The sequence below is a fragment of the Salvelinus sp. IW2-2015 genome, linkage group LG23 (assembly GCF_002910315.2).
Source record: "Salvelinus sp. IW2-2015 linkage group LG23, ASM291031v2, whole genome shotgun sequence".
In the NCBI taxonomy this organism is placed as follows: domain Eukaryota; kingdom Metazoa; phylum Chordata; class Actinopteri; order Salmoniformes; family Salmonidae; genus Salvelinus; species Salvelinus sp. IW2-2015.
In genome coordinates, this window is record NC_036863.1 from 5,862,846 (window position 1) to 5,876,517 (window position 13,672).

The 13,672-nt window shown below is 41.4% G+C and overlaps 1 protein-coding gene across 2 annotated transcripts in view; it reads right to left on the reverse strand.

The window, feature by feature from the left end:
- LOC111951094 (prolyl 4-hydroxylase subunit alpha-2-like) overlaps positions 1-13,459 on the reverse strand; it is a 33,102-nt gene extending 19,643 nt beyond the window's left edge. For both annotated transcript variants that reach the window (XM_023969096.2, XM_023969097.2), the window contains exons 1-6: positions 13,375-13,459; positions 6,565-6,664; positions 5,212-5,308; positions 4,507-4,658; positions 2,725-2,862; positions 1,720-1,959 (exon numbers count right to left, since the gene is read on the reverse strand). In XM_023969096.2, coding sequence (XP_023824864.1) covers positions 1,720-1,959; positions 2,725-2,862; positions 4,507-4,658; positions 5,212-5,308; positions 6,565-6,646 — 709 coding nt within the window. In that variant the 5' untranslated portion in view covers positions 6,647-6,664; positions 13,375-13,459. The remainder of the gene's footprint in view (positions 1-1,719; positions 1,960-2,724; positions 2,863-4,506; positions 4,659-5,211; positions 5,309-6,564; positions 6,665-13,374) is intronic.
- Between the last annotated feature and the right edge of the window lie 213 nt (positions 13,460-13,672).

The window sequence follows — 13,672 nt, forward strand, 5'->3', positions numbered from 1 at the left end:
GAAGAATCTTAGTGGTTCCAAACTTCTTGCATTTGAAGAATGATGGAGGCCACTGTGTTCTTGTGGACCTTCAATACTGCAGAAATGTTTTGGTACCCTTCCCCAGATCTGTGGCTCGACACAATTGATTCTCGGAGCTCTACGGACAATTCCTTCGACCTCATGGCTTGGTTTTTGCTCTGACATGCACTTTTAACTGTGGGACCTTATATAGACAGTTGTGTGCCTTTCCAAATCATGTCCAATCAATTGAATTTACCATAGGTGGACTCCAATCAAGTTGTGGAAACATCTCAAGGATGATCAATGGAAACAGGACGCACCTGAGCTCAATTTGGAGTCTCATAGAAAAGCGTCTGAATGCTGATGCAAATAAGGTATTTCTGTTTTTTATGCAAACATAAAAAAAAAAAACTGTTTTTGATTTGTTATTATGGGGTATTTGTCACGACTTCTACCGAAGTCGGTCCCTCTCCTTGTTCGGGCTGCGTTCGGCGGTCGATGTCACCGGTCTTCTAGCCATCCTCGATCCACCTTTCATTTTCCATTTGTTTTGTCTTGTCTTCCCACACACCTGGTTTCAATTCCATCATTACATGTTGTGTATTTAACCCTCTGTTCCCCCCATGTCCTTGTCCGGAATTGTTTATTGTAGTGCTTGTGCACGTTATGCTGGTGTGTAATGGGTTTTGTTTACCCATTGATTTATGGTTCTGTTTATGGTGGTTTTGTTTATTAAACTGCGCCGTTGGAAATCAGTTTTTGCTCTCCTGCGCCTCACTGACTTCTCTGCCGCCAGTACGCACCCCCTACAGTATTGTGTGTAGATTGATGAGGGAAAAAATGAATTTAATCAATTTTAGAATAAGGCTGTAACGTAACAAAATGTGGAAAAAGTGAAGGGGTCTGAACACTTTCCCGAATGCACTGTATTTTAGTTAGGTCAGTTACAGTTACCTTGACAAAAAACAATCTACTGACAACTCCCTACTATGGTATTTSCATTAATTTACTTCAAACGCTTTAAAGGGTTAAAAGTAGCACTTTTTCAGCCACTTATCCTGCACTTTTCCTGCCACAAACACAAAAAACATACCAAAACTAGGGATAACTACACGGCAATATGTTATTCTAGCTAACTACAGTAGCTAATGTTACTCTTTTAAATTTGATTCTTTCCTTGGTAAATATGACAGCGCTGGTAGATTTTCCTAGTTGTTCGCCTTTGGGTTTGGTCCATTTAACTTCACATTCAAACAAAGTAACCAGATGGCCATAATTGCAGCCTTCAACACACAACATCACTGATGCAGTTCAAAATAGTAAACCATGACCACTCTCTTGGTTACACCCTGGAACTATGGAAGATGTATATGAGAGTTGGTGAGATGGTGATTATGTGAGAATGCATGAGAATATTAGATTATGTGAGGAATCTGTGTGAGAGAGTGAGAGTATACGTAATTGATATAGTGAGAAATTGTGACAGAGAGTGAGAGTAAAAGAGATTGAGATAGTGAGAATATGTGAGAGAGAGTGAGAGTATAAGAGATGGAGATAGTGACATTGTGTGTGAGAGAGTGAGAGTATAAGAGGTTGAAATTGAGAGAGTGAGAGAGAAAGGCATCTCTCGTGTTCTCAAACACCCCTAAAAATAAGCTCCTGGATATGAAACAAGTTCTGAAGATGTTTGAGTGGAATGTCGCGTGTGTGTCCTACCGATGGCCACTAGGCGGCGTGTCAGCTCGATGGCGCGGGACAGGTCTCCCATCTGGTAGACGGAGTAGCTGAGATAGTCCAGGACATCGGCCTTGGACACCACGTGCTCCTCCTCTGCATCCATCTGCCTGAGGGCCTGCTGCATCCACAGCACTGCGTGGTARTAGTCTGCCTCGTTGTAAGCTGTCTTCCCCATGTCGTAACAGTCATCCACCGTCAGGATGGCGTTGTGGTGCATCCCTGCAGTTATAGTATAGTATAGTTAGGGTTGCAAAATTCCAGTAACTTGCCCAAAATTACCAGGTTTTCCAGAATTCCCAGTTGGAAGATTCCTGGAATCAGGAGGGAATTAGCAGGAAATCCGTGAATCCTCCAAACAGGATTTCTGCAAAGTATTGGAATTTGGGGAAATGTTTCCACCCTTAGTATAGTGTAGTACAGTATAGTATTAATGCACCATTCTGTTCTTAGCACTTCATAACAACTTCCATGAATAAGACTGTCTATAACCAGTTTATGAACTGTTTATGAGGTTTACTCCATAAAATTGCTCCATAAATCCATAATGGTGCTGTGATACTGTAGATTATGTTTCTATTGCAGCAATACGAGGGTCATATCAAAACACTTTGCTTTGCAACCTTTTTCTGACARAGTTGTCAGACTTGGTGGGGTAGAATACTAAGATAGGATGCACATTTGTCATAAAAAWATATATACACAGTGAATGTGTGGCCAAAGCATCTGCTCTTGGTGTCAAGGCTGTTCTGTTTTAGCTTGCATTTCTGGAGAGGTTAGACATCTGTCTGGAAGAAATAGAAACCACTCTGCAGCAGCACTTAGCTTGTTCGARGCGTTCTGGAAGGGCCAGGTTGAGATACGCTCAGCTCACACACACTGTGATAACACATATGGAGGCTTCTAGAATCTTCCTTGGCAGCGTTGGAGCGATTTTATCTGTGTCTGCAGGGAGTCAGAGAGAGAATAACAACACTCCTTCTTTACCTGGCAGTTTGCCCCTGGCGAAACTCTCAGAGTCCAGTTTGTACGTGTCCTGGAGACGCATCAGTGCCTTGGCAGCACCTTTCTCATCCTCCTGGTCAGGGAAGTACTGCCTGTGTACTGTCATGTTGGAGATAAACTCTGAAAAGGGACCACAGTGATACATACACAGAGTGAAACGGTTAAAAATGATTCAAATCTTGTGAGTCATCGAAAGCTTTGTCCCAAGTACCACTCTATTCATTTTATAGTGGACTACTTTTGATCAGGGCATATTTGAGCAAATTGACCGGGGCACATAAATAATAAATTGACCGACGTCGGTTCAATTATTTGAATTCCATTTTCTTCCTTTTTTTCCTGTGAGATCGATGCTCAGTTTCTGTAGAAATAAATCAGATCAAGCCTGAACTGTGCGATGTAGTAGGGAGTTGTAGTTTCAAACAGGCCAATATTCTACATAGTTTAGAGCTGAAAACACGATAATTAACTACAATGACCATAATCCATTGCACGCCCGCTTACTTGTCCGTTCTGTGTGGAGCAGACACGGAGACAGTGAGAAGAGAGAATGTGCGAGAGGGATAGAAAGCAGTTGCTTCGCGAGGTATCTCTACCTGAAAATATATGATCTAAGTGATTGATAGTTGGTATTCAGCAATCATAAAAGTATGCCTTATTTACTTAAAAAAACTACTGAAATTGTAATTTTGTCAGACAGCATAGGCAGCAGCTCTATAGAGATGAGATGATGACTTGGAATAAAGTCATCAAATAAAACAAATATTTTATTAAAGTAAAGTCATATGAATAAATGATGGTTAATAAGTGATAAGCAGTAATGGGCAGTCACTATCATCACGGGACTTTTATAATTGTTTTATTCTATGTTGTTAGAACATTCCCCCCACATAACGCATAGTGCCTTTACTGTCTAAAAAAAATACTGAAATCAAAAACAGTAATCATTTTAAGTAAATTCGAAATGAAACCGAACCGACCTCAAACWGCACTAATCGCTCAGCAATAATAGGGTGCCATTTGGAACGCATTCAAATAGTCAAAGGCACCAAGCACAGAACATCTGCAGTGGAGCTGCCTGGTGTGCAATGATATAATGTGTGATCTAGTGTGTGAGGTTCAGATAACTAGAGAATGTCAACTGTGATTCTAGTCACGTATAGCAATGGTTCTCAAACCTCTCCTCAGGGACCCCCAGACATTTCAATATTTTGTTGATTCACCTGATTCACCTAATCAAGGGTTTGCTGATTAGTCGACAAGTTGAATCAGGTGTGCTAGCTCTGGAATATATCAAATACATGGAACGGCTGGGGGTCACTGAGGAGAGGTTTGAGAACCACTGACGTATAGGCTAAGGGAGACTAGCTGATATAGTAACGGTATCTACAGGTATTTTTGTTGCCTCTAGCGATGGTTAGATAACAAACCCACAGAGTGTGTTACGATCCAGCCCTAATAGCAACAAATACACTGGACCTTCCATTTAGCCTCCTTCCAGACATCTGACAACACCAAGTTGGTGGGTCCACATTTACACACAGTTGCATGGCTGTGCATACAGTGTAAACAATGTAAACAGATACAGTTACAGCTGCACAGCCAGTGTTCTCKCTCAGCTCCACTCTACTCTGCAAATGTGGGGTTGGAGCATGATGGATCACAATTGGCCCCACACCCCTTTCTCCACAAGCCTCCACACACCCAAACAGAGAGAAGCTATATAGAAGCTGTAACCTCTCCCTCCCTCCATCCCTATGGTACCGTCTGAAGGGTCCTGCAGCACCAGGCTCTCCAGTTCGGACCACTCCGTGTTGAGTCTCTTCATCAGCTTGTAGGCGTTAACAGGGTGGGCCAGGTAGCCCTCCGGGTCTAAGGTGGAGGCACGCGTCAGCACGTCCAGCTTGTTGGCCCAGCTACAGCACATGGAGGGAAAGAGTCAGGTTCAGTCTAGTAGAACAGTATCTCCAGTCGTGCTACAATCCGATCATTGATCATCTCTCAAACTGACCTATTCCATCTGTGAGTTAGGCATATTCTGGCAAATGAACATCATTGGGAAAAAAAGGCTAAAAGGATTCTATGGTTACAGATTCGGGTCTAAGGTGGAGGCACGCGTCAGCACGTCCAGCTTGTTGGCCCAGCTACAGCACATGGAGGGAAAGAGTCAGGTTCAGTCTAGTAGAACAGTATCTCCAGTCGTGCTACAATCCGATCATTGATCATCTCTCAAACTGACCTATTCCATCTGTGAGTTAGGCATATTCTGGCAAATGAACATCATTGGGAAAAAAAGGCTAAAAGGATTCTATGGTTACAGATTCTATGGTTACAGATTCTATGGTTACAGATTCTATGGTTACAGAGTCTATGGTTACAGACTCTATGGTTACAGATTCTATGGTTACAGATTCTATGGTTACAGAGTCTATGGTTACAGAGTCTATGGTTACAGATTGTAGTGTTCACCTTTTCACAGCATCTAGTTTGGACTCCTCTGCTTTGATGTATTCTTTCAAGGACTGAACCAACTCCTTCTCTGTGTATATCAGGTCTGTCATTTGACCTAATAGAAGGTTTAAGGGAAAAAAGCAATTCTGTGAATTTGAAAACTGAAGATGACCCATTCAATATCCTGAATCTTTTGTGTTAGAACTGTGTTATACACCTATGTTATAAACGTGTTAGGCAACCAGGTCGAGTCATTTCCCATGATCATCATTTCCTGAGAGAAAGTGGATGCAGAATGTGCTTCGATTTAATGGTCCGTGAAATATTTAAGCTATTTTCTGAACAGTTTCCTACACAGATATCAGTAAGTGAAAACGCTAAAAAATGCTCAACACGTAGCCTCCTCTGCTGAGATTGTATAGTATTATGTGTCCAACCACACCGCATTCTAAATACCCATGTGTCTTTGAGGTAAGTGGGCGTGGATGCCGCTGTATGCAGAAAACAATTCCATAGCAACGCTGGACAGTTTGGTGTGAGCTCAATGCGGTTGCCAGGAGGAGAGTGAAACAGCTTCACGGCACATTTGTATCTTAGTCTAATGGCTGCCAAACTAAGCAAAGTAAATTACTACTTCCACTAACATTATACAGGCTGCTGGTGCTACTTGGAGTGAAATTAAGTYCAAAATGTTATTTCAGAAATTTGACTGAATAAGAACAACTTCTACTTGCTTAGTTACTAATATTTGTTGTATTGAGAAAATCTGTTAATAAGGCTGCTTTAAACGATGTAAACTCTCCTAAGCTTWGTCTGACGCAGGCGCTTCCTTCCGTTGTCAGCTTTTATGTGGGTCAGATGTGAGAAGAGTTCAGGGACTTAGAAAATGTGTTTGAGATTTTTTTTTAAATTGACTTATGCCATGTTCTTATGCTATCTGAGTGACTCAAACATTATAACAAAATCAATRTGGGTCCCATGCCATCACAAAATACTCCTAAATGCATCATCTTTGGCATTTTAGATTCTCCCTGACTGTCTAGCTTTAATTTGGTGATTGTTAGTTCTCAAAGATTTAAATACTATTTAAATACTATATAGGTCCATTGTCTTTTCTGCATACTTTATATCWGCTTTAAGTTGTTTAAGTTTACACTGAAAAAGTTGTATTATTATTTGATTTTATTGTTTGGACTTAGGTRGTCAGAAAAAACATTTAGGCAGCCCACTCAATACTTTCTACACAAAAAAACCCTGATGTCATGTCATACATATAAGGGTAATGCTATAGGCCTACTTATAGATTTGTAATGGTAAAGGCATACACTACAGAGGCGTAATGGTATAGGTATACAGTACATATAGGCTTACCTATAGAGGTGAAGACTTCAGCCTGTACGCTCCAGCAGCAGCAGACCAGGGCCAGGGAGAGGAGGGACGGGTATTTTCTCATTGTACTGGTAGACAAGACCTGCAATGACATCACACAATCACCTCAGTCAGTCATTCAATTCAATTCAACGTTATGTATCCCCTCAGGGGCAATTAAGAAAGGCAAGTCAGTTAGTCAATCAGGCATATCCTTCATTATCCACACAACAAATTACATTAGGCTTTCAGAGATGCAATATGAGATGTTTCCATTATTTGAAAGTTGTCTGTGCAATAATGCAGTGTTTATAGTTTCCAACAGGCCTTTTCCTATTATGTGAGCCATTACTGGCCAGTTGTTACTTGGTAGGCCCTGTGCTGTCTGGCGTCTTGTCATCTGAGTCTAAAATGGCTGCAAAACCAAGGGCCTTCATTGGGGCTGGCCCGCCACGTGCCTGATGAGAAAGGATGACTAATAGAGTGAATCTCAAAAGAATTTCCCTTGACTCATCATATCCGCTCTCCTCGCCTCCTAAAACACATCAGAGGGAAGCTAGTACTTTGGCGTAGAAGACTGCTAAAAGGTCTGGTTACCAACTACAGTATGTCTGGAACTTGGGTTCATGGGGTCATGGGGTTAGGGGACAGGCAGAGTGTACTAGACGGCTGCTTCATTTGCTTCCCTAATGGTTAAGAAGCCCAAAAACCTGTCTGGCTCACAAATACAGAGGAATTACTTGGTTGAAAGAAGTACTCATTCGACCAAAGACAAAACAACATTTTCCACTTTCTCTCTCCTATATAAAACCCCAAATACTGTTGACATAGACACACACAAGACATAGTTCAGAGAGAGAGATAGAGTTTACAGTGAGGTTATACASGGTGTGAAGCAGCATTGTGCAGAGTGTCTCTAAACTCTCTCCAGCTGCTTCACCATATCATTTCTCAGTTATGACTGTTTACTGACAGTTTGTCTAATAAATCACAGCTCACTCCACACTGTCTGGACCCCTTTCTTCTCCTTAATCCAGCTCTAATTTGGCATTACCAMCAACAACAACGTCTAGTAAAATACAGTGTGATATCTAATTGTCAAACAGAGCTCATGAATCTGTAGCATGCTAAAGGTGTTCTATGGAGAGGGAAAAAAACTAAACTTAATCAATAACTGTTTGTGTCTTGTGTGAACCGTGAAAGCTATGACAACGGATTTAAAATTCTTAAATATTTGTGACTAGTCCTACATTATGCTTCCAATTGTTTATTACTATGCTATACTTTTAAAAGTGAAACACTGAAAAAGGAGGGCAGAATTGATAGATTTATACGTATGCCATCATTTTGCAAATCATAGTTTTCATCAAAATTATACCAATCCATTGAGTCTTTCCAGATGATGAGTCCAATAATCATTTGTGTGATGTTATGAGCAGAGGGAGAGGAGGWGGAGCAGAGATGGCTTCTAGCTAAAGCACTACCTACAGTGCCTTCGGAAWGTATTGACCCCCTTGACTTTTTCCAAATTTTGGAAATAATTTGACCGAGCCTGCCTGCCGTCCTGTACAGTTGCCTCTGTTGCTGTAATAAACATTGTTACTTTGACACGGTCTGCATCTGGGTCTTACCTTATCCTGATATATATAAGGTCCCACAGTTGACAGTGCATGTCAGAGCAAAAACCATGCCATGAGGTCGACAGGATTGTGTTGAAGCACAGATCTGGGGAAGGGTACCAAAACATTTCTGCAGCATTGAAGGTCCACAAGAACACAGTGGCCTCCATCATTCTTAAATGGAAGATGTTTGGAACCCSCTAAACTCTTCCCAGAGCACAGCCCACTTGGAGTTTGCCAAAAGGCACCTAAAGACTCTCAGACCTTGAGAAACAAGATTCTCTGTTCTGACGAAACCAAGATTTAAAAAATATATATATATTTAACCTTTATTTAACTAGGCAAGTCAGTTAAGAACAAATTCTTAAGATTGAGGTCTTAGCCTGAATAGCAAGGACATCTGGAGGAAACCTGGCACCATCCCTACAGTGAAACATGGTGGTGGCAGCATCATGCTGTGGGGATGTTTTTCAGCAGCAGGGACTGGAAGACTAGTCAGGATCGAGGCAAAGATGAACGGAGCAAAKTACASAGAGAACCTTGATGGAAACCTGCTCCAGAGCGCTCAGACTGGGKCRAAGGTTSACCTTCCAACAGGACAACGACCCTAAGCACACAACCAAGACAACRCRGRAGTGGCTTCGGGAMAAGTCTCTGAATGTCCTTGAGTGGCCCGAAAGAGCCTGGACTTGAACCCAATCGAACATCTCTGGAGAGACCTGAAAATGGCTGTGCACGTTGGCTCCTCATCCAACCTGACAGAGCTTGAGAGGATTTGCAGAGAAGAATGGGAGAAACTCCCCAAATACCGGTGTGCCAAGCTTGTAGCATCATACCCAAGAAGACTCGATGCTGTAATCACTGCCAAAGGTGCATCAACAAAGTACTGAGCAAAGGGTCTGAATACTTATGTAACTGTGATATTTCTGTTTATAATTTTTTTACTAGCAAACATTTCTAAAAACCTGTTTGTGCTTTGTCATTATGGGGTATTGWGTGTAGATTGATGAGGGGAAAAAACAATTGAATACATTTTAGAATAAGGCTGTAACATAACAAAATGTGGAAAGTCAAGGGATCTGAATACTTTCCAAAGGCACTGTATATCTGTGATATAGGTTGTATCACATTCGGCTGTGATTGGGAGTCCCATAGAGCGGAGCACAATTGGCCCAGCGTTGTCCAGGTTTGGCCGGGGTATACTGTCATTGTAAATAAGAATTTGTTCTTAACTGTTCTTGCCTAGTTAAATAAAGGTTAAATAAAATAAATAATGACTAAATATCTGCATGGGTAAGTTTTCCCCCCCCCCAAAAAAACAGAATTGGTATCGGACCCCAAAAGAAATATATCGGTAGGGCTCTAATTTATATACCAATCTAGCTACTGACTGTACATTATATTTATTTTTGCTTAACATTGACCAGAGGCTGGGATGAACTCGAAGTGAAACTGTTGTTGTGTAAAAATAGATATTCTCTAGTTAATCTGGATAAATGACCTGATCAAGCATAAACACACACACCCTCCCCAGGCTGAGAACATGCTGAGACAACCCACCCAAGCATCAGACTTCACCTTTCCAGATATCTGTCATTTCCTAACGTTAACTCATTACTCACACAACACTGCTAAAACATACATCCCACAACACCTTTCACCTCAGGAGTAATATTCCCTCAAGTTTTTTGGGGCGCTGAGTAAATTTCAGGTCTGCTGAGCGCAAACTTCAACGTTGTGAAAATTCTATGCGTTTACTGTGAAAACTGAGGCTGTACCCCCTTTACATTACTGTTTCAGACAGTGGTCAAGTAGGTTACTGTGGATGATGATAATGTAGACCTACCAGAGTGGCCTACCATCAAAAACAATGGAGAAAATRCATCCCTTAACATGGAAATAGCTGTTCAATCATTCAGCCTAAAGCAGCAGCCAACGTGTGGTGTTCAATGYAGTTCTACATCCCATGAGACTGAAAAAAACATGCARGGCTGTTTATACACTTCCCATACCATTATTACAGAGAATCAGACAAATCATGCTACCCTGCCTATTGGCTACTTAGCTTATTCAAACCTGTCTCAAAAGTCAACACTGCCCCTTTAAGACAAAAAAAAGCTCTTTACCCTACTCGCCTTTCAAAGTTGTCTAGAAATGTACACGTTTTGTGCTCTTGTAAGAAGCAATCACTCCCCCATTGCTGACTGCAAATTATCTATAACTGGGCTAATTACTCACAAACTAGCAAAGGATATGAACAAATGTGCACACATGGCTACATGCAGCTCTCGCTTTGATCTCTAAACAAATCAAATCAAATTTTATTTGTCACATGCGCCGAATACAACAGTGAAATGCTTACTTACAAGCCCTTAACCAACGATGCAGTTTTAAGAAAATAGCAAAAAAATAAAAATTTATTAAAAAGTAAGAGATAAGAAAAACAAATAATTAAAGAGCAGCAGTGAATAACAATAGCGGGGCTATATACAGGGGGTACCGGTACAGAGTCAATGTGCGGGGGCACCGGTGTCGAGATAAATGAGATAATAAAGTACATGCAGGTAGGGTTGTTAAAGTGGCTATGCATAGATAATAACAGAGAGCAGTAGCAGTGTGTGTGTGTGGGGGGGGTGCAAATAGTCTGGGTAGCCATTTGATTAGCCTCAAGCACATCTACTCACGACCGCTCATACTGTTAACACAGTCCAGTTCAAAGTGAATTCCACAGATCCATATGGCAATGGTCTATTTGCATATAGGCGTGCTGCAGCTCTGATTGGTTATGGTGCACCGGTCTGTGTAGAGTACGGGCCTGAGTCGTGCCTGTCAATGMAATAGAAACCTACTCCGATGCGTTTGCATACTAAGTCTTGCATAGTTGTTTCGGGCACGTTGCATTGAAAGTGGCTAAAATTGCATTGATTTGATCACAATTCCCACAGTAAAGCAAACGTTGATAGTGTTACCTGTCACGCCCTGACCTTAGAGAGCCTTTTATTCTCAAATTTGGTTAGGTCGGGGTGTGACAAGGGTGGGTACTCTAGTTTTGTTATTTCTATGTTGGCCTGGTATGGTTCCCAATCAGAGGCAGCTGTCTATCGTTTTCTCTGATTGGGGATCATATTTAGGCAGCCTTTCCCACTTGGTTTTTGTGGGATCTTGTTTGTGTATCGTTGCCTTAACCACTGCATAGCTTCACGTTCGTTTTGTTCTTTATTGTTTTTTGCCGGTTCACGTAATAAAGATGATGAACCCAAACAACGCTGCATTTTAATACGATTCTTACAACAACGCTCGTGACAGTTACCTATGGGGGAAAAGTTGAATATTGTGCTTCTCTGCGCGGGCTGATAATTCTTCTGGGTGGCAGTCTCCAGGGAGCTGCACGCCCCCGCACAGCTTAGAGGGAACAGGAGGCCAACCCGCTCACTCCCTTCCATCTCGGCAGCACACTGGTCAAACGTGTTTTCTAGGTGTTATTTGAGTTGAAAGGAGGAGATGTGTCCAAGAACAGAACTCTGAACCATTCCAGAGCAGTATTGGCTACCGAGTGACCTCTCCAATACGTATGATGAGCTGAGATCCAGTAAGTTTGATAAGGGTCCAGAGTTGACACAAGGTCAGGGCTAAGTGATTAAGATCCTCAATACAGTCCAGGTCTTACTGTAACTGTTTGTTGTCAGCCTGAGCAATCTTTGACGTGAGCTCCACAATGAACTGCAAAGCATCCAATCAAGGACGCAGCAACACTGTCCAGCATTCAGCCTCATGTTGTCACTGCTAGCTCACCTCTATTTTGGCATTTCTCTGGATATCTGTTTATACAGTTTGACTCAAGCAGTGCAGGCACTCATTACACAAACTTGATCTAGCACCAAGCTCCCTCCTGGCTGTGTACACATATGGGCTYAAATAATTCCGGTGTTATATTGCAGTAACATTTACAGTTTGACATTTACATTTAKTTACACCACACACAGACGTACGCACAAGCACACACACTCACACACTCACATGCTCCCACAAGTAATGCTGTTCTTTAAACAGAATATTGAGATGTAAACCTACATTGTAGTAGAGTCTCTGTACACAGATAATGACATTTCAAATGAGAAATGTCCCTCGCAAGTTTCTTCCCCCAATTAAATCGAATTTGTTTCTGGGGAATGATGACTTTGTTCCTTCGTCTTATTTGAGCAGTTCTCTCCGACAGTAGGGCTATAGAGGAGTAAATGACGTCAATGACGACTTTACTGAGTCTGATGGATTTTAGAGCAGAAAGGGTTCAATTCAGTCTGAAAATGTGTAGACATTTTCTTATTTCTCAAACGGATTGTTTTGGGATGCTTGCTTCTTAGTTTTCTCAGTTCTGTAACCTGCAAGGCTGCTTGCCATATCTGCAGCCAGAATGCACAAAGATGTACTAAAAGTAAGAGGTTCCACCTAGGGCAATATCAAATATGCATTGAAGTACTGTTATAACTAGGCGACTTAGCCTATTGCGGATCTTTCTATTGTTTCCCTGTTAAACAGATACATTGGATACGTGTATATTTGATTCACGGATCAAAGTAAAGTATCCAATAACCCTCCCCAGCATAAGGACAAAAATAACCCAGACCGGCTGTCTCAACGTCTGGAAATCACATCTTCTTGCTACTTCACGCCGTTACAATGCCAGTGACGTCAGCCAAGACACCGACTTTTCTAGAAATCCCCGTCACTGGAACTCTTCTGGGTCTCGTGAATGTAAATTGTTCTGAAATCTCTCTATATTTTTTTTATGTTGAGAGAAAGATGTATATGTAATGTTATAAATACCTATAGCTTACCTACCCCTCAAAAACCTGAAGTTATAATGGCATTCTGCAATATTGGCTAAAACTTTTMAAACTTTCTCTGTAAATCATGTTACATGTTTGCTGCATTATGCTACAGTTGCCAACAAGGCACGTAAAGCAAAYGAATGYGCAAAAGCGAGCAATTCACGATTTCATTAAATAATTCGGCAGAAATCCCAAGTTTAGCATCAAGAATGTTCCATAAAACGGGSCAGTTGTTATTGACAACCATACACAGCATGTTAAAGTAATAACATGATGCGCGCCTCTGTGTGGATATTACAGATTAGATCAAGTAAGATATCATGACAGTATGCATTTGGAACATTAAAATGTATATGAAATCTTACCGTTTCTTTCCCTTGTAATTGCAAGACTATCCTACACCTTTAACAGCATCAGAACATATATTCAAGACCGCCCGGGATAGGTGATTAGCACGAGTATTCTGCCAGCAGCACAAATGATGACGTCAGTTTTATGTGGTAATGACACCTTCAAAATAAAACGCCCTCRTTTCAAAACAGTGCAACTCATTCAGATTATATAGAATTTTTATACATTTTTATGAGGGCTTTTTTAATCAATGGCCACAGGGGTGGTGGAGAACGAAGTGCTGCTCGGTATGTATGACACAGTCCCCCTCCA